At 38.3% G+C, this 20,435-nt stretch overlaps 1 protein-coding gene across 5 annotated transcripts in view; it reads right to left on the bottom strand.

The window, feature by feature from the left end:
• NSMCE2 (NSE2 (MMS21) homolog, SMC5-SMC6 complex SUMO ligase) overlaps nt 1-20,435 on the bottom strand; it is a 269,718-nt gene that overhangs the window by 175,713 nt on the left and 73,570 nt on the right. For 4 of the 5 annotated variants that reach the window (XM_025393641.1, XM_025393640.1, XM_025393639.1 and 1 more), the window contains one exon: nt 6,545-6,698. In XM_025393641.1, the coding sequence (XP_025249426.1) occupies nt 6,545-6,698 (154 nt within the window). Of the gene's footprint in view, nt 1-6,233; nt 6,699-20,435 lie in introns of those variants that run through there. The other variant, XM_025393643.1, reaches the window with a different exon arrangement.

Raw genomic sequence — 20,435 nt, 5'->3', positions numbered from 1 at the left:
TTCTGAGTTTTCCAAAACAACCTGAAGATCTGGCAACACTGGGTCCACACCCCCTCACAGCAATAATAAGCTGGCAGGGGCGACAGGTGTCCTCTTTCAGTAGCACAGAAGCTCTTAAGCACATGATGGTTTTCCGGAAGATTGTTGTGACCATCAAGGACCTGTGCTATGGTAATACTACACTGTGCCTAGGCCTCATGCTGGAGTTCAAGGAGTACATTAGTAAGCAAAACATAAAAACCCCTACCCTTGTGCAACTACACTGCGGTTTTGAGTAGACGCTCAAGGAGATGGAAAAGCCACCAACTAAAAACAGTAAAGTGAAGGTTTCTAATGTTCCTGAGAACACTTAATAGTATCCTTGAGAGAATCCTTTTGTAAAGTGAATGGCCACTCCCTCCTTTTGTCAGTTTTGAGATCTAGATTGGGTGTGCTTAAAATGAATCCATATTAATTGCTAGATTACAGTGTTAATTCCTATGTTTCTCTATGTCCGATACAAATATCATCGTCACTCAAAATGATGTATAAGCTGCACTCATAGATGCAATTATCTCTATATCATATATTCTATATCTAACAGTGACCTAAATATACTGTCTAAATTTGTGGTGAACCTTTTCAGATAAGCATTTTTTCATTAAAAGGTAATACGATATGTTCTTTAAGGTTAGCATTTAAATGTACTAACAAAATTATACTGTATATTAAATTAATACTAAAAATTTCAGATTCACATTCAATTCTATTTTTGAACATAAAGCAAAGCCCTTATGTTTTGAGTTTCTAAATCTCAATCTTAGAAACTTTCAAAACATAAGGGCTTTGTCAACTGCCCTCAATTTCTGCCTTTGCTGATGTACACTAAAATCCACAGGGCCTGAAAGTCGCGTGACAGGTAAATGAATAAAAGACGCCAGAAAGATTGCTTGATGACTTGAAAAAGTGTCTACACAGAGGGGTTCACACATTCTAATTAAGTTCTCCTGATGTTAAAATTGCAAGAAACCATGAGCTGTAATAGTGAAGGCAGTTTAAGGCAAGGAGAAGAGAAAATTATCCATACTGTCCAGCTAAATTAAAATTATTTCATCCAAGAAAGTCTGGTTATGTCTGCCTTAAACCAAATCATATTGTTTCACTTCACAACTTGGGTTACTGAGAATATAATTACTGTTTAGGAAATTCTTCTCTGTGAAATTGTTCCCTAACTCAGTTATCACTACCATCACTATCCTAGTCATCTTGTGTAGAAGTATAGAAGTTATCTTCAATCTTGATTTTGTGCCTCCAACAGTTGGAAGTATCTAAGATAGGTGGTACCTGAAGGGAGGGCAGGCTACTATTAAGTGAATCAAATCCAAGTCTTCTGGCTGCTAAGCCACATTCTTTCCATTATGCTGTACTAGCTCTTCCTCAATAACTTACATCTAAAGCTTTTAGAGCTAGCAGAGCCAGTATCTCATTTAATCTTGGTTAATGACCCTGAGATGTAAGCTGAGGCAGACGTAATTATTTCTAATATACAGGACACTGGGTATCTAAAGGATAAAATTATTTGTTCAAAGATGTTATATCTAATGCCAGTAATATCTATAAGACATAATTATTAGGAAAATAATTGTGTGTAACTGAAATATATTATCTTTAGAGTAACAGTATCTTTTTATTTTATTTTATTTTTTTTTGAGATGGAGTCTTGCTCTGTCGCCCAGGCTGGAGTGCAGTGGCTGGATCTCAGCTCACTGCAAGCTCCGCCTCCTGGGTTTACGCCATTCTCCTGCCTCAGCCTCCCTAGTAGCTGGGACTACAGGCGCCCACCACCTCGCCCGGCTAGTTTTTTGTATTTTTCAGTAGAGACGGGGTTTCACCGTATTAGCCAGGATGGTCTCGATCTCCTGACCTCGTGATCCGCCCGTCTCGGCCTCTCAAAGTGCTGGGATTACAGGCTTGAGCCACCGCGCCCGGCCGAGTAACAGTATCTTTAAATGAGTGTAGTATATCTGTTAGGTTTGTATTCTAAGGATGGTAAATACTAGACATCTGTACTGCCCTCTCCTTTCCCACTGTTATCTTTTAGCACATTCTTTCCTACTGGAGCTGAACCCAGTCTCAAAATCTTTCTGAACCTCCTGCTCCAGAAAGCCCCGTACCAGTTGACTGGCATGGCATTCCTGTTTTCACTCTCCTCACTTAGGTCCCACATTGTATAACATTTGTTTCTGATGTTTTCTTTGCTTTTGACTTGATAGTTGTTGCTAATGGTTCTCATATTATATCATGTGTGTATACACTGTCTTCTGCATTTACAGAGTCCTGCTTTTCACTTTTTATTTCAGAGCCTCAACTATAGTAATTCATACACAGTGAATCCTCAAAGTGTTCTGAATGTACCTGAGACAAATGGATGGTATTTAGGGAAAAAATCTAAAATTAAAAAAATAAAAACTGCCATTATTTCTGAATATAATTTAGATCAAGGGTCAGTAAACATTTACTGTAAAAAGCCAGATAATAAATACGATAAGCTCTGCTAACCAGATGATCTGTGACACACCCACTCAACCCTGCCATGACAGTGTGACAGTACCCACAGAAAACACATTAACAGGTGAGTATGACTATGTTGCCATGAAACTATTTATGGACACTGAAATAGAATTTTCGTATAATTTTCACAAGTCACCAAATATTACTCCTCTTTTGATTTTTTTCTCCAACAATTAAAAAATATAAAAACCACTGTTAGCTTGCAGGCCATAAAAAATCAGGAGGCAGGCTGAATTTGGTCCATGGCCCAGAGTTTACTGACCCCTGGCCTAGATGTAGAGTTGTCAAAGTGAGAACTTCTGGTGGTCTGCAAGATCTTTTCAGCAAGTTCAGTTACCAATGTGTGAGACAAAATTTTCTTTGTATACATCAACAAAATAGACCAAATGTAGATGCAAATATGAGGATCTAGCTACCTTCTATTAAATAAGCCAAAAATTGAAGAGACTGGCAAAAATGTAAAAGAATGCCACTCTTCTCAATAATTTTTCCTCTATGTTTGTAAAATGTAAAGTGGTATCCCATATCAAATACTGTTCATATTAACATGCCACAGGCTTATTTTTAATATGTTAATATTTTAAAAATTCTTCGGTTTTGATTTCTAACATGATAAATGTCAGTTGATATAACCAATAAACAAAAGCTCTCTGGGGGCTCTCAGTAAATTTTAGGAATGTGACCAGGCGTGGTGGCTCATGCCTGTAATCCCAACACTTTGGGAGGCTGAGGCAGGTGGATCACCTGAGGTCAGGAGTTCAAGACCGGCCTGGCCAACATGGCAAAACCCTGTCTCTACTAAAAATACAAAAATTAGCTGGGTGTGGTAGTGTGCACGTATAACCCCAGCTACTTGGGAGGCTGAGGCAGGAGAATCACTTGAACCTGGGAGGAGGAGGTTGAAGTGAGCCAGGATTGCACCACTGTACTTCAGCATGGGTAACAAAGCGAGACTCTGTCTCAAAAAAAAAAAAAAAAAAAAAAAAAAAATTAAGAATGTAAAGGGAGCATAAGACCAAAAACTTTGAGAACCAGCTGCTGAGCCACAGACAGATCAACTTACAGCTCGTACACTGCCAGCACAGTGTACCTAGGCCTGCCCACGAGACAAAACCACCTGGGAGACAACTTCATTGCAAGCTCTGTCTTGGCCTCTTCCCACCTAAAGGATTCCTGGCATTTCTCTGATTAGATCCTGATTTGGTCAAATGCAATCCCCTGCATTTATGTTCTCACATAATAAAGTTAGTGAAGACATGGTGGATATTTTCATAAAACAACTCTTTGGATCTATGTAGACCAAAAAAGTACTTCAGCTTTTACTCTGTCAAAACAGGCATCTAGAAGCAAGTCTCTCTCCCTAGCCTCTATTTTCTAATCTTAAAAAAAAAAAAAAAAATTATTATTGCAATTCCTTGCCACCCAAAACGATTCATTAGCTCATTTACATATCATAGTGTACCTTTGACCTGGCTACACAAATACTGTGGGGGCCTGATCCTAATTAGAACCCTCACAGCAGTGTTAAATCTAAAAGAAAATCCACTAGACATGGTACAAGTTTAATTAATAGTGCTAATAATACCGCACTAAAATTACATTTTGCAAGTAAGGCATACAGATCTTATAGAGAATTTTTTTGAAGTATTAATATTTTGTTTGTTCTGTCACTTGAAATTTAAAAACTTTTTTAAAAAAAATTCTAGGGGAAATTTTTATTTTAATTATTTTAGGGGAAAGTTATTTTAATTCCAGTGTTACAATATACAGGGAAACCTTATATAAGGAAGTATTTCTTTCAATATAAATATACATGAGGTTTGACTGTTTATCCAAATAACGTGTACTGGTGGCCTGAGGAAACATTTTCTTTCTTTTTCCAACCCCATTTTAGAGAGATTTAAGAAACAATAGCCACGATTTCAACATTTATCATTTTGTTCTTAATGAGAAAGTGTTTCTCCATGAGTATATGATTCTAAAAGTCTCCATCCTTTACCTTGTGGAATAATAACTTTGTAAACAATAACAAAAGAAGAAACAATTTATATTTTTGAATATTTGTCCTTCAACCTGTATTATAAAATTACTTAAAAATCAGGAATTGTGATTGGATGCTAAGTCTGCCACAATTTATAAGTACTGGTTCCAAATAGTCAAATAAAATACATTTGGCTACTTAAACCAACACCAAAAGTGAAATTCGTTAGCATCTTTTTTTTTTCAAGATTGAAAAATTGCTATTTATTTGACAAAAAAACTTCTGCATTTAATAAAGAAATGTTAATAACTGGTACATACATTAGTTCAAAATATTTTCACTAAGCACCAAATAGAATAGTTCCCGGACTTTTCACTGAGAACACCTTTGAAAAAATGCCTAAAACAATCAGTTTATTTAGGTTTTTAACCAAGAAATCGAAAGCTGCCAATCAGAGTTTCTAATTACCACGAGACGACCAGGTAAACAACCTTGAGGTCATATAATGTGAGCTTTTAAAAGCTTTGTTTAATCTCTACATCCCAACTGAGGGGATTTGTTGGCCTCAGGCTGGTAATCACAGGTCCACGTGCCAGATACTACACACACATACACACACACACACACACACACCCCCCACTGAATAATAAGTATCATGGATAAAGGATAAAGACTATATGGCCCGTGTATATTTAAGGGGAATAATGTCTAATTCTCATGGCTGTACAATTAATTCACAAGCATCTTTAAGATCAGAAAGCCATTGGCAAATTATTATCTCTTTGGGGAATTATTAATCATTTGAGGGAAGAGTGAAAAATACATTAGAAGAATGTTGGGAGCTGTGCTGTTCAAAAAAGAACAAAAAATAAACTTAAAATATGGGGAAAATGCTTACTGGTTAAATCTATAGTAAAAACAAAAGTCTCATCATGATTGCAAAACATTCCAAATTGTGAAACTTAAGTTATTTGTAAAATAGACAAAAGTGAAGCAGCTTCCTCAGTCATTTTTTGAGATCTCAGCATCAATTTAAAGAAAATGCTTATATTTAAAAGAAAGCCTATTTCAAAATACGAATCCCCACATTAAGCACATATAAGGACATGAGGTAAATTTATGTCTCATTTATCATACAACATTCCTGCTCTATGTGTGTGTAAATGAAGGTGTTGGGAGACTGAAGTTAGAAAAGGTTATTTGCTTCACTATTCACTTCTTTAAGAAATACAAGCTTCTCAATCCTAAAAGAAGCAAAGACTATAGGACTAAAGAGATGCTAATGTGAAAAAATCCATTTATATAAAATTGGTATGTGGACAACATGGAAGAATGGGAAAAGAAAGGACATATGTACTTTACTGTGCAGAAAAGATATATTATTTCTGGTAAATACTGTCTAAAAATTTTTTTTGGTATAAAAAATTATATTGCCCGCTCTAATTCTTAAGTCAAAATTATGTCCACTAAAAAACCTGAATGTAATAGTTTATTAAGAAGGCAACAAATTTAAAAACCACATGGAATTTTATACTACCACAATGCTAAAACGGATCAGAGAGATTTTGGTCTATAGTTGAGAAGATAAAGTGGTCTTCTGAGAAAACATAGCTAATATTATTCCAAAGCGGCAAAACCAGAATCAAAGTATGGTTATCTTACAGCATGGCACAGCAGTTTAAAACTTGAACAATACCATTGGTATTTAAATAAAATAGTTTTCAGTTTTATTTTGTTTTCCCAATTCCCCTCCCCAGCAATGGGACAATACACATAACTAGCTGCTGGGAAATTTTCTGAGCACTTTGTGGAAACCGTTGGCTTTCAGAAATGGGCAGGCTGATTTGAACCAAAAATTAGACAAAATACAGAATTGCAACAATAGAAAGCAACTTAGAAAGAGGATCAAGCCAAGCAGATAAGCAAACTTTATAAAATCAGTTAACTGGGCTGTTCATCAAGTCAGTTCCCTAATTTCAAAAAGCCAAACCAAAGCAAAGCATGTTGACTTACATTGCTTCTTTAGTTCTTTCAGCTGTTGTTTAAACTGTACAAATTTTTCATTATTTTGAAAGTCTGCATCAGAATTCTTGTTCTGTAAAGCCAAAAATTTCTTCTCCACCAATAATTTTAAATCTGGTATTTTTTCTGGACGTTCTTCTTTTACCTAAGGGAGACAACAAAATAACCTGAGTTAAATGTTAACAATAATAGTGTTAACAAAGTTTTGCAACATTGTTTTTATCTCAGATAATTCAAAGCAAAAGATAGTAAGGTTGAAAACAATCTCTTGAACAAAGCACCAGAGAGGTTGGGACATGTTCTAGGACAGACTGCTGGCAAATATTGAAGGGACTCATTCATGCCAACTATTCATTCTATTTTGGCTTCCATAAGCTAGTGGCCCTTCAATGATCCTACTAACTTGTTGTCTTCTAATAACTACCAGGGACAATCACAAATGTGGCAACTTCATCAGACCTGAGCATCACCACCCAAGTCTGGTCAGTCCTCTCTCGCACTCACCAGTGGTTATTCCATCCTTCATACTCAACAATCCTTTTTTTTTTTTTTTTTTTGGCCCTCCACCCTAGCAGGTGAGAGTCACTTCTACTTTACAAAAGTGGCTGGGGTTTTAGCCTTGACCTTCCATAACGTCCTGCTATGCCAAGGAATAAGTGTCCCCTGATTCTGTTCAAGGCTAAATTATCAACCCATGTTCTCCTCCATTCCCAATATTATAAAATCATTTCCCAATGTTATAAACTTTCAAATATGCAGAAAGGTTGATGGAAGAATATTGTGAACACTCATTCATCTACTTCCTAGGTGCCACAATCAACATTCTGCTCTGTGTGTGTTATCACATATCTATCCATTTATCTATTTCTCTATCCATTCTCAACCCTGTTCTTAATTACATCTTCTTCATCTCCTTTACAACAAACTTTCCTCTCTACGCGCTCTTTTCTCAAGAACCTTTACACAGGCCCTTCACACCCATTTTTTTAAAACAAACAACCTCTTATAATCCCACCTCCCTGCCCCCAGTTATTTTCTGTTCATATTCCACCTCCTTGGGGGAAAAAAGGAGCCACTCTTTCCACTTTCTCATCCTCCAGCTTTAGGCACTATAGTCAAGCTGCTGCCTCATCACTTCGCTGCAGCTGCTCTGCATCAGGCCTTCATAATTGCTCCCTTTCATCACTGACCCTTTCCTGATGCTCCTGCTGCCAAGCAAAACTCACCAGACTCTCTATTGTGCCCCATACACTTTAGACAGACTTCTACTCCAGGAACACTCCAGGAATATTCAATTGCTTATTTTTATGCCTCTTTCCCCTAATAAAGTGTAAACTCCTTGAAAGATGTCTGATTTATCACGGTATTACCAGTGCCCAGCACACAGTAGGTAGTACTCAACATGTATTTCAAATAAGTTAATCTTATTAGCTCCAAATATACTCACCCACTAAAAGCCACGATTTATTAGCTGCCATTATTATTAGCATACAGTACAATTTCTAGGCTGGAAGACAGCTTAGAGATAATCTAATCTTGATCTCCTCCCCCCAGTTTCACAAATAAATAAAATGATTTAGAACGAAGTCAAATGACTTATCTTCTACATCCAACTAGTCAGAGGTAATGCTAAGACAACAAGTTAGATAAAGAAAATTCTTGATATTGGTTCTAGCCAGTGGCATATATTCCTAATCTCTATGAATTTGAGTTATCAATGCATATGAATTCAGAAGATTATCTTCAAATATCTGCTTTAACTTTTGTCACAGAGAAAAAACATATAATCTTCTTTTGCTTAATTGCTATGCATTTTGATTACTAAATAGAAAATGAGAATTAAGCATGAAACCAAAATGTCTAAAATTTATATTTTAGTGTAGGAACTAACTGTCTTCTTGTATTGCTAACCCCCAAGTGCTGGATTCACCATTAAAGAGAGTTTTAGAAAACATGGAAAGGCTTTAATGACAAGTATTATATGTAATTAAGGATTTAACAGAAGTACTGTATGGCTAAAGAACCAATAAAGCTCAATTTGGAAAAGAGAAGATAGAAAGGCAATTTAATACTGCCTTATATCTCAAGAAAAAGAGCTATTATACATGGTGACTAGCTATCCTCTACCTCTACATAATAGAACAAAATGCAGGAAGTTCAAAATCGTAGCATCAAGAATTGAGAGCAGACCTAGAAAATAAATTGCTGGTTCTTTAGAATAGGATTATAGGCTCTCTTTCTGGATTTACAAAATAAAATGGACTCAAATCTACCTAAGATGTTAATGGTAACATTATAGGAAGGCATTCGGGTGAGCCTTGTCAAGGTGCAATCAGTATGAAATTATTATGTAATCTGGGATGATCTAAGCAGATGATAAGTAAAATCTGAATGTTGTCTTCCAACAAAGTCTCTAACACAACCTACTTAATTTCCACAGTTCCACTACAACCATTGCTGAGGAGGTGAAGACTGAGTAGAGAGTGGGGGTGGAGGGGAGAGGCATTTTGAGGTCTGACAACATGACAACCTGAAATATGACTAGGAAAAGCTGAATAAACTAAATTTTTAGTGATTGACTGTGTTTTTCCCCCCATAACCAGAACCTTTAGAAAACTGCTGTAAAGCACATAAATTCACTGCTGTAAATGTCTTCTCTGAAAGTTTGAGTCTGCATGCATTGCAAAGAGAACTTACTGTACTCTAGCTATCAAAATGAAATTTTAAAAAATTCAACTCATTATCTCTTTAAATCAATAAAATAAATGGGCACTATTTTTTAATGGTTTGCTTTGTTTGAATATCTAAGAGAAATAGATTAATGAGAGGAAAAAAATTGAGTGGCTGATCATGTAGTATGAAAAAGATAATAAAGATGACCCTCTTTCCCTAGGATAATTTTTTTTTTTTTTTTTTTAATTAAAGAGACAGGGTCGGGCTCTGTCACCCAGGATGGAGTACAGTGGCATGATCACAGTTTACTGTAACCTTTAACTTCTCTGGACAAATTTCAAACACCTCAAAGAAATATGAGTTGGAAAGAGAGGATCTATTAGATTATTAGGTCCATCCTTTCCCCAATAATAAAGTCTCCCCAGATACAGGACTTAGAATCTCAGTGAATTAAAAGATACTAGGTGTATTAATTTACTAGGGCTGCAATAACAAAGTATCAGAGATTAGGTGGCTTAAACAACAGAAATTTATTTTGTCATAGTTCTAGAATCAAGAAGTCCAAGATCAAGGCATCAGCAGGGCTGGGTCCTATGGCATCACATGGTCTTCCCTCTACACAGGTCTGTGTCCAAATCTCCACTTAAGGACATCAGTCATATTGGATTAAGGCCCACTTACTGACCTCATGTTAACTTAATGACTTTTTTTTTTTTTTTTGAGGCAGAGTCTCGCTCTGTCACCCAGGCTGGAGTACAGTGGCACGATCTCGACTCACTGCAAGCTCCACCTCCCGGGTTCACGCCATTCTCCTGCCTCAGCCTCCCAAGTAGCTGGGACTACAGGCGCCCGCCACTGCGCCCGGCTAATTTTTTGTATTTTTAGTAGAGACGGGGTTTCACCATGTTAGCCAGGATGGTCTCGATCTCCTGACCTTGTGATCTGCCCACCTCGGCCTCCCAAGTGCTGGGATTACAGGCATGAGCCACCGCGCCTGGCCAACTTAATGACTTCTTTAAAGACCTGATTCCAAATACAGTCAAATTCGGAGGTCCCACTAGGGGTTAGGACTTCAACATATGAATTTCAGAGAAACACAATACACTGGATTAATGTTTATAACATTATAATTTAAAAATGAGAGAAGCTACTGAGAAGTAAATAGTAGGTACCATACTTACACGATAAAAATTTAATTCTGCCCTTTGACAACAAAACGTCAGATTTTTCCGTACCACCCGCTTACTCATTCAGTATTCAGTGAGTGCTCTCTACGTGCTAAGCACTGTAGCTAAAATGAGAGTAGACCAGAAGAGTGGATCAGAAGCAGAGGGTCAACAGCTCTGGAAGCCAGATTATAGAACTGAGACCTGACCCAACAGGCAGTGAGAAAAACACTACAAGATTTCAAGGAGTAAAGTGATACTGAGAGTTAAAAAAAAAAAAAAAAAAATTACTATCGTTAATGCCTGGAGGACACACAACTGACAGGGAAGGAGAGGGCAGTTGCTGCCATATGTTAACTAATGGCAAAGGGGCTGGCAACTGGGACGCTGTTTTTGAAGCAGAATCATCAACTCTTGTTGTGAGAGGAAGACAAGGGAGTCATGATGCCTCCAAGATATTTAATGTGGACAACTAGTCAAATGCTATTGTCTTGAGGAAAGCAGCAGAAATCACTGAAACCGTAAGACTTCGAAGTGAAGTTACCTAGTATGAAGCTGGAAACATTTAAAATGAGGGCATGGGAAAAAGAAGAGAGATGAAAAAGGAACTCTGAAAAACAAAAGAAGAAAACCAGCAATGAGGAATGCTACAGAAGAAAGGAAAGAGAAAATTTCCATTAGAGAAGTGCTTGTCCTTTGGGGAAAATGATGCAAGTGAGCTTAAGTAAGAAAAGGGCTAATCCTTAAATCCACGGGATTTAATTACAAGGCATTCTGCACACAGCGCTGGAATTATGGCTCCATGAAGCTTCTCTCAGACAAGGGTTATGTCCCTGGTGTCTGGCACACTGCCTGTTGCACTGTGGGTGCTCAGATGATGTGGGTGAATGAGTAAATTATAGGAAGGCTAAATACACTGTGTTGAGATGAGAAAGGGGTTAACGGAGTTGCGTGTGAACCAATGTATAAAGTTTGACGGCAAAGGAAGAACAAGATGAGAAGCAGATCAAGGGAATGAGAGTGCTAAAGATACTTGTTTATTTGTATAGAGGAACAGGAGCTAGAAGTTGTTATGATGGAGAAGAAAAAACTTGGAGCTTGGGATCAGACAGATCTGAATCCACTCTGGGTATGGATCTTAAGACAATCCCCTGGGCCTTGAAATTCTCTCCTCTCTTAATTAGGAATCAGGAACACCCACCTCAATGCTGTGAAGACTTAACTAAACCAAGCCTGTGTTTAACTCTGGCCCATAGTAGATGATCAAAAACTTTTATTCTTTTCCTTCTAACTTCAGCAGAGACTTCAACATAGTTGTGGGATGAGGAGGAGCTGACAAAGAAACATACATAAAAAACTATTAAGAGAAACCAAGTAACAAATTTCATTTGAGAAAACCATTCCAGTACCAGGGCAAAAAATAGAGAAGTCTGCAACCAGCTGGGAAAGCATGTCAATTGTCTTTACAGGTGTCAGAAATGCCTATGGGGCTAGACAAGCAAGGATATGAGGAAACTCACAATAAGTGCAGGCCCATAGGAAGTGCTGAGGACTGTGTGAAGTAGATGGTACAAGCCCCAGATAAGAGGAAAGCTGTTACTTGACTGCCAATGCCTACTGCCAGGTAAGAAGGCAAGCCCGGGCTTTTCCAGGACAGTTAGAAACCGGGATCTTTATGAGACATTCTTCTGGTTTTTAAGACAATGTATAGTATCGCTGTGAGGTAAATAAATGAAGCAATAAAGCACTCACCTGTCTGATGCAGAAAACATTCAATAACGAGTAGCTGTTAGTATTGTTACTATTAGTATCTATCTATCTATATCTCCAGTGTTGCTGAATACACAGGTCTGTAGCTCATCAAGACTGACATAAAAACACCCACGTGGAGCAACCAGTGTATGGATTTTAATGGAAACCATGGAAGTGAAGGGGATCACCAAGGAGACTGAATAAATAGAAACAACAACAACAAAAAAAGGACCAAGACCGAACTCTGGAGGATATCACATTTTAAGGGCAGCTAGAAGAGTTTAAAAAGAAAAAGTTAAGAGTTAAGAAACAACCAAAAGAAAATATCCACAAAGTTTAGGAAGGAATTTTGAGATCTGTCAAATGCTGCAGAGAAATCAAGCTAAATAAGAAGTGAAAAGTATGCATTAGACTTTTGAGTCACTAGAGACTCTAGCAAGAGCAGACATATGCACAAAGGCTCACTCCAAATATCCAGGTGTTTGTTCAATGAATTGTTTCAAAAAGAAGGAAACAGTAACAGGGAGAAACACGCAAATTCCCAGAAATTCCAGACTCTTCAATGAATTGCTCATTTTAGCTCAAAATCACTTGTGAATACTTAGCTACATGTAATCAGAACCCAACACCCCTATGACTGCAGTATTTCTCTATGTCAGCAAGGAGAAGGTAATCAATGAGTTGACTGTTAGGAACTAAGTTAGGCCTCCAAATGGCTCTGTCCTTATAAACAGAGGCTTGTTTTAGAAAAAAAGATAATGGTAGAAACAAAAAGCCGAACTCAGTCCTTACCCATGCTGAAACTACATATTATTTTCACCATATTTTAACGCAAACATTAAATGTATTTATATGACGATAATATAACTCACTTCTTTCAAACAATATTGTATGCATATGTAATTACTTAAAGTGTGTCATTTTATTGCCACAGGGCAAAGTCAAAGTCTCCTCCTATTCCAATTATCATTATTGCCTTATAACCATCGTTTCACTGGGAAGGGAGATCACAGGGGCTAAGGATATTAATGAGCTGAGTCATTCACACACTTTTTGAATCATGTGAGAATCTAGTATAAAATTAGTCATTCCTGTAACTGAACCAAGACCCAGATTGATTGACTTTCTCCAAAACAGCCATTGTTAGATGTCTGCCTCCCAAAATAACACATACTCAGTGATTGACATTTTGGAAACGACACAGCCTTCAGAAGTTTATCACAGACACATACTAGTGATAAGTAGTTTGCTTTGTGTTCTGCTTAGTACTAGTACTCTAAGTATTCCAACTTTTTATTCCAAGTTTTAATTTGTAGTGATCTAAGGTTATGGAACTGCTTTCATGCTGGAAATCCAGAGGGAATTGCCTCAATTGATCCTAGAACATTCATTCAACAAATAATTACTGAGTCCCAGCTGGGTGCCAGGCATTATGCTAAGCACCAAGACATTTATGGAAGATGGCCCACACTTAATGACACACCACCAACCCAACTTGCCGTGCACAGGGTAAATTTATATAGGCCAACACTGTCTCCACCTTTATATAGCAAAAAAACTTGGTAAAGTTGTTTTTAAAAGGCATGCCTAAGCTGAGAATCATCATGCTTTCACTGGGTATAACCTAATTGCATGTATATATGGACACACTATATTTTCTAGAGTTAGTATATTGCCTCTGTCCTATTTAAAAATCACACACACTAATGATGACCAGCATGGATTATACCTCTTCATCTCCTGCCAGTTTCTGTTGCCAGTTGCACAACCTGCACTGAACTCTATTGGACCAAATTACCTGTAGCTGAGTGTGTTTCCTACTGCCACTATTTAGCATGGTTTTGACTTTTGACAAAACACTTAAGAGAGAATACTTCCTTGTTGAGCATTACGACACATCAAATGGACTTTATGGTTTGCCAAGGTGTTGTAATACACTATTATTAAGTAGCAGCCAACCAAACATGGAAACACCTTTCCTCCTTCAAGCCTTTTGGAAAAATTGTGAAAATGAATAAGCTTAAACATGGGTAAGAATGCTATTTGTCTAGTTCTAATGGACTAGTCTTATTGGAATAGACAGTTGTCTAACAGATGGAAGCTGAATGAGGCAACCTGCCATCTATGTGCATCTGTTACTAAACATTTATGCTGTTAAAAATTACTCCAATAAATTTCCCATGGCACTATGCCCACTATAAGATGACGACCAACCGGAATGATTTATTTACACAGAATATAGCATTTGGATTCCCATATTGGTGGAAAAGAAACCAAACTGATTTTACATCTCTGGGGTTTTTGTGTTGTTTTGGCAGAAATTCATAGAAACATGCATTATTTATTTATTCATTTATTCATTCAATAAATATTTACTGAACATCTACCACATGTGGGAACCATGCTAGGCCTTGGAGATGTTATAACAAACAGACTAAAGTGGTCCCCATTGTCCTCAGAGGCTTTTGATCTAGTGGGGGAAACAAATATTCGAATATCAAGCAGATTATCGCAAACTATAAAAAGTGTTGGGAAGGAAATATATCAAGTGCTGGGAGAACATACAGCAACATAACTATTCAGAATACCATTTCACAGGCAATCTTTTTAACAGTGCTCAATGTAAACACAGGTCACACTGAGGGCAAGGTGAAATGAGGATTATTATTATTGTTGTTAAAACGCTTTGCACTTACACAGCACCTTTCGTCTGAGTGGTTCAAAGCCTTATATACACAAAAATATCATTATCCCAATTTCACAGATATGAGGAATAGGCAGCTCGCAATAGTTAAGCGTCTTGCCCAAGGTCATAGTGAGTCAGTGTCAGCCAGTTTCAACTCATTCAAACCTCCGTTCATCTTAAATGTTTTACTTTGCTTGTGCCAAGTAACAACTCAGAATGGACTTAATTTTATGAAAACATACATGATTTCAGACATACATGCTAACTTTTAGTGGTCACTTGTCAGTCTTCGTATGAAAAGACACATATTCTGAATATGAAACTGCCTTTCCTATCCACCACACCTCTGCCATCCACAGAATGACTGAATGCCTCATTCATCGCCATGGTATCTCACTCAAGATTTAACAGTGAAAGAGTACAACGATGGAATGATGCTAATGGGATTTACTGTTCTTACCACATACCCTATCATCTAGAAGATCATCTTTCAGAATGCTGAAATCATCTTCTGAAGATTCAGTTCCAAATAAAATTAGATAGGGTGGTGTCTCCCAAGATGCTCAGAACCAGTGAATACTACAAAACATTGTTTCCCCCACAGCCATAATACAGGGCCCAGTAACCAAGGGACAGAAGCAGAATTAGTTACACATCTTCTCCTCCCCCTCATCACACCTAACGACCAACTTGCAATTCCCCATCACTGCGCCTCTGGTTCTGCTTGTTTAACAGTCTCAGCACCCAAGTGAAGAATGATTTCACCAAGGGACTCAACAATGCCTCCACTGACTTGGAAGCTTAAACTGCAACCTAGCAATTCTGAACTCCTCATGACACAGAACAGGGACAAAAAGGGAGGTGACAGAATTGGTTGTGTTAATGAATCTTGATTATCAAGGGTAAAGAAGATTGCTGCAACAGAATGAGAGAAGGGAAGTATGTGTCTGGAATCTGGAACACCTCTTGGTTTGACCACATCTAGCGGTAAAAGATAATGGAAGATAGAAACAACTCCATACAGGCAGGACCACCAATGACTCAAGGCCCCCTTCCCTACCTATGAATGACAGTCTGAAGTGTTGTCAGATAAAAGTCAGTCAGATAAAAATCTACCATTAGCTGAGAGCTGGCTGAGGGCAAAAAGAACATGGAATGAGTGATGGAGGAAGGGAGTTAAAAATACAACTTTGGATCAGAACCAATAGCAAAAGCTAAGACTGAAGTATCTACTCATATTTATTATTTGGTCTGACATACACACATTTATGTTTTTAACTAATTTCCCCTTCTCCTTCTCTCCTAATGTTTTATAAAAATAAGTTGGTGGCTCACTAGATGTAGAGTGACATAAGAGAACCTTAACAAAAGGAATAAGCCCAGCTCAGATATTTTGGACTTCAAGGTGGAAACGGTACCTGGTGAGATGTATCATTCCCCCTTTTGGGGAGGGGGAGAGCATGTTTTTCACTTTTAGAAAAAATAGCTGCAACACGTTAGGAGGAAACATTTTGTTGTTGCTGCCACTATTTTTGTAAATTTAAGTCTGGGAAAAAAGTATACACAGAGGTTGAGTAGCCGAGCTTACCTGTCTAGAACTGTTTGAACATTTATCCTAAATCTGGGAATTTCTCACCCTAGGAGTAGTATTTCACTGCAGTAAGAACCAGAAATTCTCTTGGCTTTCCCTGCAGCAAGCATACAGATACGCCACCTCAGTCCTTTGCCTGTAAGACTTTAATTCTTGAGAATGACACGAGGGAGGTGCAGCACAGAGGGTGCTGGCAACAGACCCTGGAACCAGATTATCTAGGTATTTAACCTTTAAATCCCAGTTCTGCCTTGTATTAGCTGTGTAATCTTCGGCAAGTTACTTCACCACTCAGAAAATCAATTTCTTCATCTATAATCTACTTAACCCTTGAGTATTACATGAATTAATGTAGATAAAGAATTTAGAGTTTTAAAATACAGTAGCCAACATGGTCATTAAAATCTAAACGAATTAAATAAAATTAAAAACTGAGTTCCTCGGTCACACTGCCAAGTGCTCCAGTGTTCAATAGCTCTCTTTGGACGTGGCTTGTGACTACCACTCTGGACACAGCAGATATAGAACATTTCCATCACTGCAGGAAGAGGCACTGGGAAGTGCTGACATAGAGAATACTTTCTAGTACTCGGTAAGCACTCAAATGATAACAGCTGCTATTATTATTACTGGTATTCTTACGGTCACATTGTTGTTTTCATTATCATAGCAAGTTTAAGATGCAGCCAGACAAAATCTGGTAGAAGAGATGAACAAGAAGCAATTTAAATGCTGTAATCTGATCAGAATTAACAGCAGTATAAGTAGCAGCAGCTGCTCTCAACTGTCTATTATTGGCAAGGTACCGAGGTAAGCACTTCACATAGATTATTTTATTTAACCCTCCCCCAAACAAATAACATCAGAGGTAAGAATGAATACATCCTATGTTATTGATTAGGAACTGAAGCTAAGGAGTGGTCTAACTACAAGGTGCTGAAGAGCTCAGTATTGGAGCTGGGACTCACTGCATTAGCAGGTCTGTTATATTGCTAAGTCCATGACATAACTACTACCCTAGACCTCAGCTATTTACTTAGAGCCTATTAGGAGCCACACACTACTCCAGATGCTGGGAACACAGCTGTCAAGAGACCCAGTTCCTGCCCTTGTGGAGTTAGTATTCTACTTGAGTAGAAGAATAATAAGAAAATATGTAACTAGCCAAATGGTAATAAGTACCATGGAGAACAATTAAGCGGAGTGAAGATGAGTGAGCTCTTCTGTGATGGACGGTCAAGGCAGGCTTCAGTGAAAAGATGACATCTGAACCAGAGATCTAAAGAAAATGAGGGGGTGAGCCATATAGTTGGAGTCACAGTAAAAAGGGTTTGGGGAGTAATGGGGATGAGGTCAGAAGTATCAATCAAAGCACGGTGTGAAGTGGGACAGATGACGGAGGGTAAAGCTTTTCTTCTGAGAGAGATGTGTGAAGGTTTTGCACAAAATAGTAAGAACTTCTGATTTTCTTTTTAAAAGGGTCATTGTGGCTGTTAGGATGAGAACTTTAGGGGAGGAGGAGCAGAAGCAGGAGACCAGTCAGTAGGCTGCTGCAGGTATCCAGGTAAAAGGTGATGATGGCATGGATTAGGGAGACAGTAGGAGAAACAATGAGAGGTGGTCAGGTCAAACTCTAAATACATGTTGTAGGCAGAAATAATAATGTTGGCCAGGCGCGGTGGCTCACGTCTGTAATCCCATCGCTTTGGGAGGCCAAGCCAAGCGGATCACCTGAGGTCAGGAGTTTGAGACCAGCCTCGCCAACATAATGAAACCCCATCTCTTCTAAAAACACAAAAGTTAGTTGCGCATGGTGGTGCATGCCTGTAAATCCCAGCTACTCAGGAGGCTGAGGCAGGAGAATTGCTTGAACCCGGGAGGCGGAGTTTGCAGTGAGCCAAGATAGCGCCATTTGCACTCCAGCCTACCCAAGAGGCCAAGAGAGCAAGACTCTGTCTCAAAAAAAAAAAAAAAAAGAAAGAAAGAATAAGGTTTATTGATGGACTGGATATGGGTATGGGCTGTGAAAAAATTAAGGAACTAAGGGCAACTCTGGATTTTGGTCTAATTAAAAATGGAATAGTAATACTGCCATTTTCTAAGATGGGGAAGTCAGGAGGAAGAGCTGGTTTTGGAGAAAAACAAGGGTTTAGTTTTGGAAGGAATGGAATAGTAATACTACCACTTTCTAAGATGGGGAAGTCAGGAGGAACAGCTGATTTTGGAGAAAAACAAGGGTTTAGTTTTGGAAGGTTAAATGTGCAATGCCTATGAGAATGAAATAAAGTGAAAACGAAGAGAAGACAGTTATACGTCTGAGACGCGGTTTTGGAGAGAGGACTAGGTTACAGCTACAAATGCTATGAAAAAATGATTAACTTCATGATGTTATGAGAGCACATGAGAGTAATCCACTTGGCAAACAGAGATGGGATGATGTCAGAGCAGGCTGTAAGAAAGGAGCTAGCCTCAGTCTGTGAAGAGTAAGAAAGAGTCAGCTATTTGGAAATGAAAAAAAAGCACTCCCAGTAGATAGTGTGTGCTAAGGCCAGAGGCAAGAGAACATTCAAAGAGCTAGTGTAAAAGAATAGTACAAAATGAGACTAGAGAGGTAAGGAGGGGTTGTATACCACGTAAAGAAGTTTGAGCTTACAGCTGAAAGTAACAAGGAAAAACTGAAGAAGGTAAAGTTATGGAAAAGGCAGGCAAAAAAAAAATCAAATGTTCACTTTAGAAAGATCTCGTGGGCTACCAGATAAGAAACATAGGAGAAGAGAACAACTGTGTGCAGCCAGTGTGCCCACAGGGACTGAAGACTGTGAACATGGGAATGGAGGTAGGTGAATTAATTTGAGAAGCAGGAAAATTTGGAGATGGAATGTAAAATGTTAGGAGCTAGGGGAAGTAAGGACGACAACAGATTTCTGATAGGAGAAACTGGGTAGATGATATTACCATTTATGAAGTTACAGAATCCCAGGAGAAAATCACGGGGAAAACGTCATTGTGGGACACGAATTTAACAAGCCTATAGCACATTTAAGTGGAGAATGTCAAATCTATCACTAAGCTCATGTGTGTGGTTCTCAGATGAGAAATCTAGAATGGAAATAAAGATCTGGGACTCAGCAGCATAAAGACAGCAATTTAAGTTATGAGCATAGATGCTATTTCTCAGGAACAGTATGCAGTGTGAGAAAGGAAGAAAATCAAAGAACGGGTAGGAATAGCAAGCTTTACTGAGTGAAGAGATGAAGTAGGATCTACCAAAGAAATTATGGAGGAGTGACCAGAAGCTAGAAGAAAAAACAGATGTGTTGTCATGAAAGTCAGGGGAAAATTAAAATTCAGGAAGGAAGGAGCAGTTGTCAATAGCAGAGAGGTCAAATAAGAGAACGACTGAAGAATATTCTCTGGATTTGTTACTAGGTGTGTAACCCTGGGTGAGTCACATAACTGCGAGCCCTAGTTTCCTCATCTACACAAAAATGCTCTTATTATCTACTACACCCTGGTTGAGAATACATGGTAATGTGTAGAAAGCACCTCAAACAGTGTTAGACACACTAGGCATTACAAACAGGTTTCATTCTTATTACCACGTATCTTCTGTTTGTCAGATAGGCAGGCCAAAGTAACAAGAAGAACAAGGGTTGAAAGCACCAAACTATACCTATAGTCTGAAAGCCTGTGTGCCCTCCAAATTCATACGATGAAATCCTAACTCTCAGGTGATGGTATTAGGAGGTGAGGGCTCTGGGAAGAGATTAGGGCACGAGGGCAAAGCCCTCATGAATGGGACTGGTGCCATCATAAAAGAGGCCCCCGAGAGCTTGTTTTCTCATTCCATCTTGTGAGGACATAGGCAAAAGGTGCCACTAAGAACCAGAAACTAGGCCCTCACCAGATGCTAAACATGCCAGCACCTTCATCATAGATTTCCCAGACTCTAGAACTGTGAGAAATACATGTCTGTTGTTCATAAGCTACCCGTTTATGGTATTCCGTTACAGC

This window comes from Theropithecus gelada, chromosome 8, assembly GCF_003255815.1.
Source record: "Theropithecus gelada isolate Dixy chromosome 8, Tgel_1.0, whole genome shotgun sequence".
In the NCBI taxonomy this organism is placed as follows: domain Eukaryota; kingdom Metazoa; phylum Chordata; class Mammalia; order Primates; family Cercopithecidae; genus Theropithecus; species Theropithecus gelada.
This window is presented reverse-complemented; position numbering and strand designations above follow the sequence as displayed.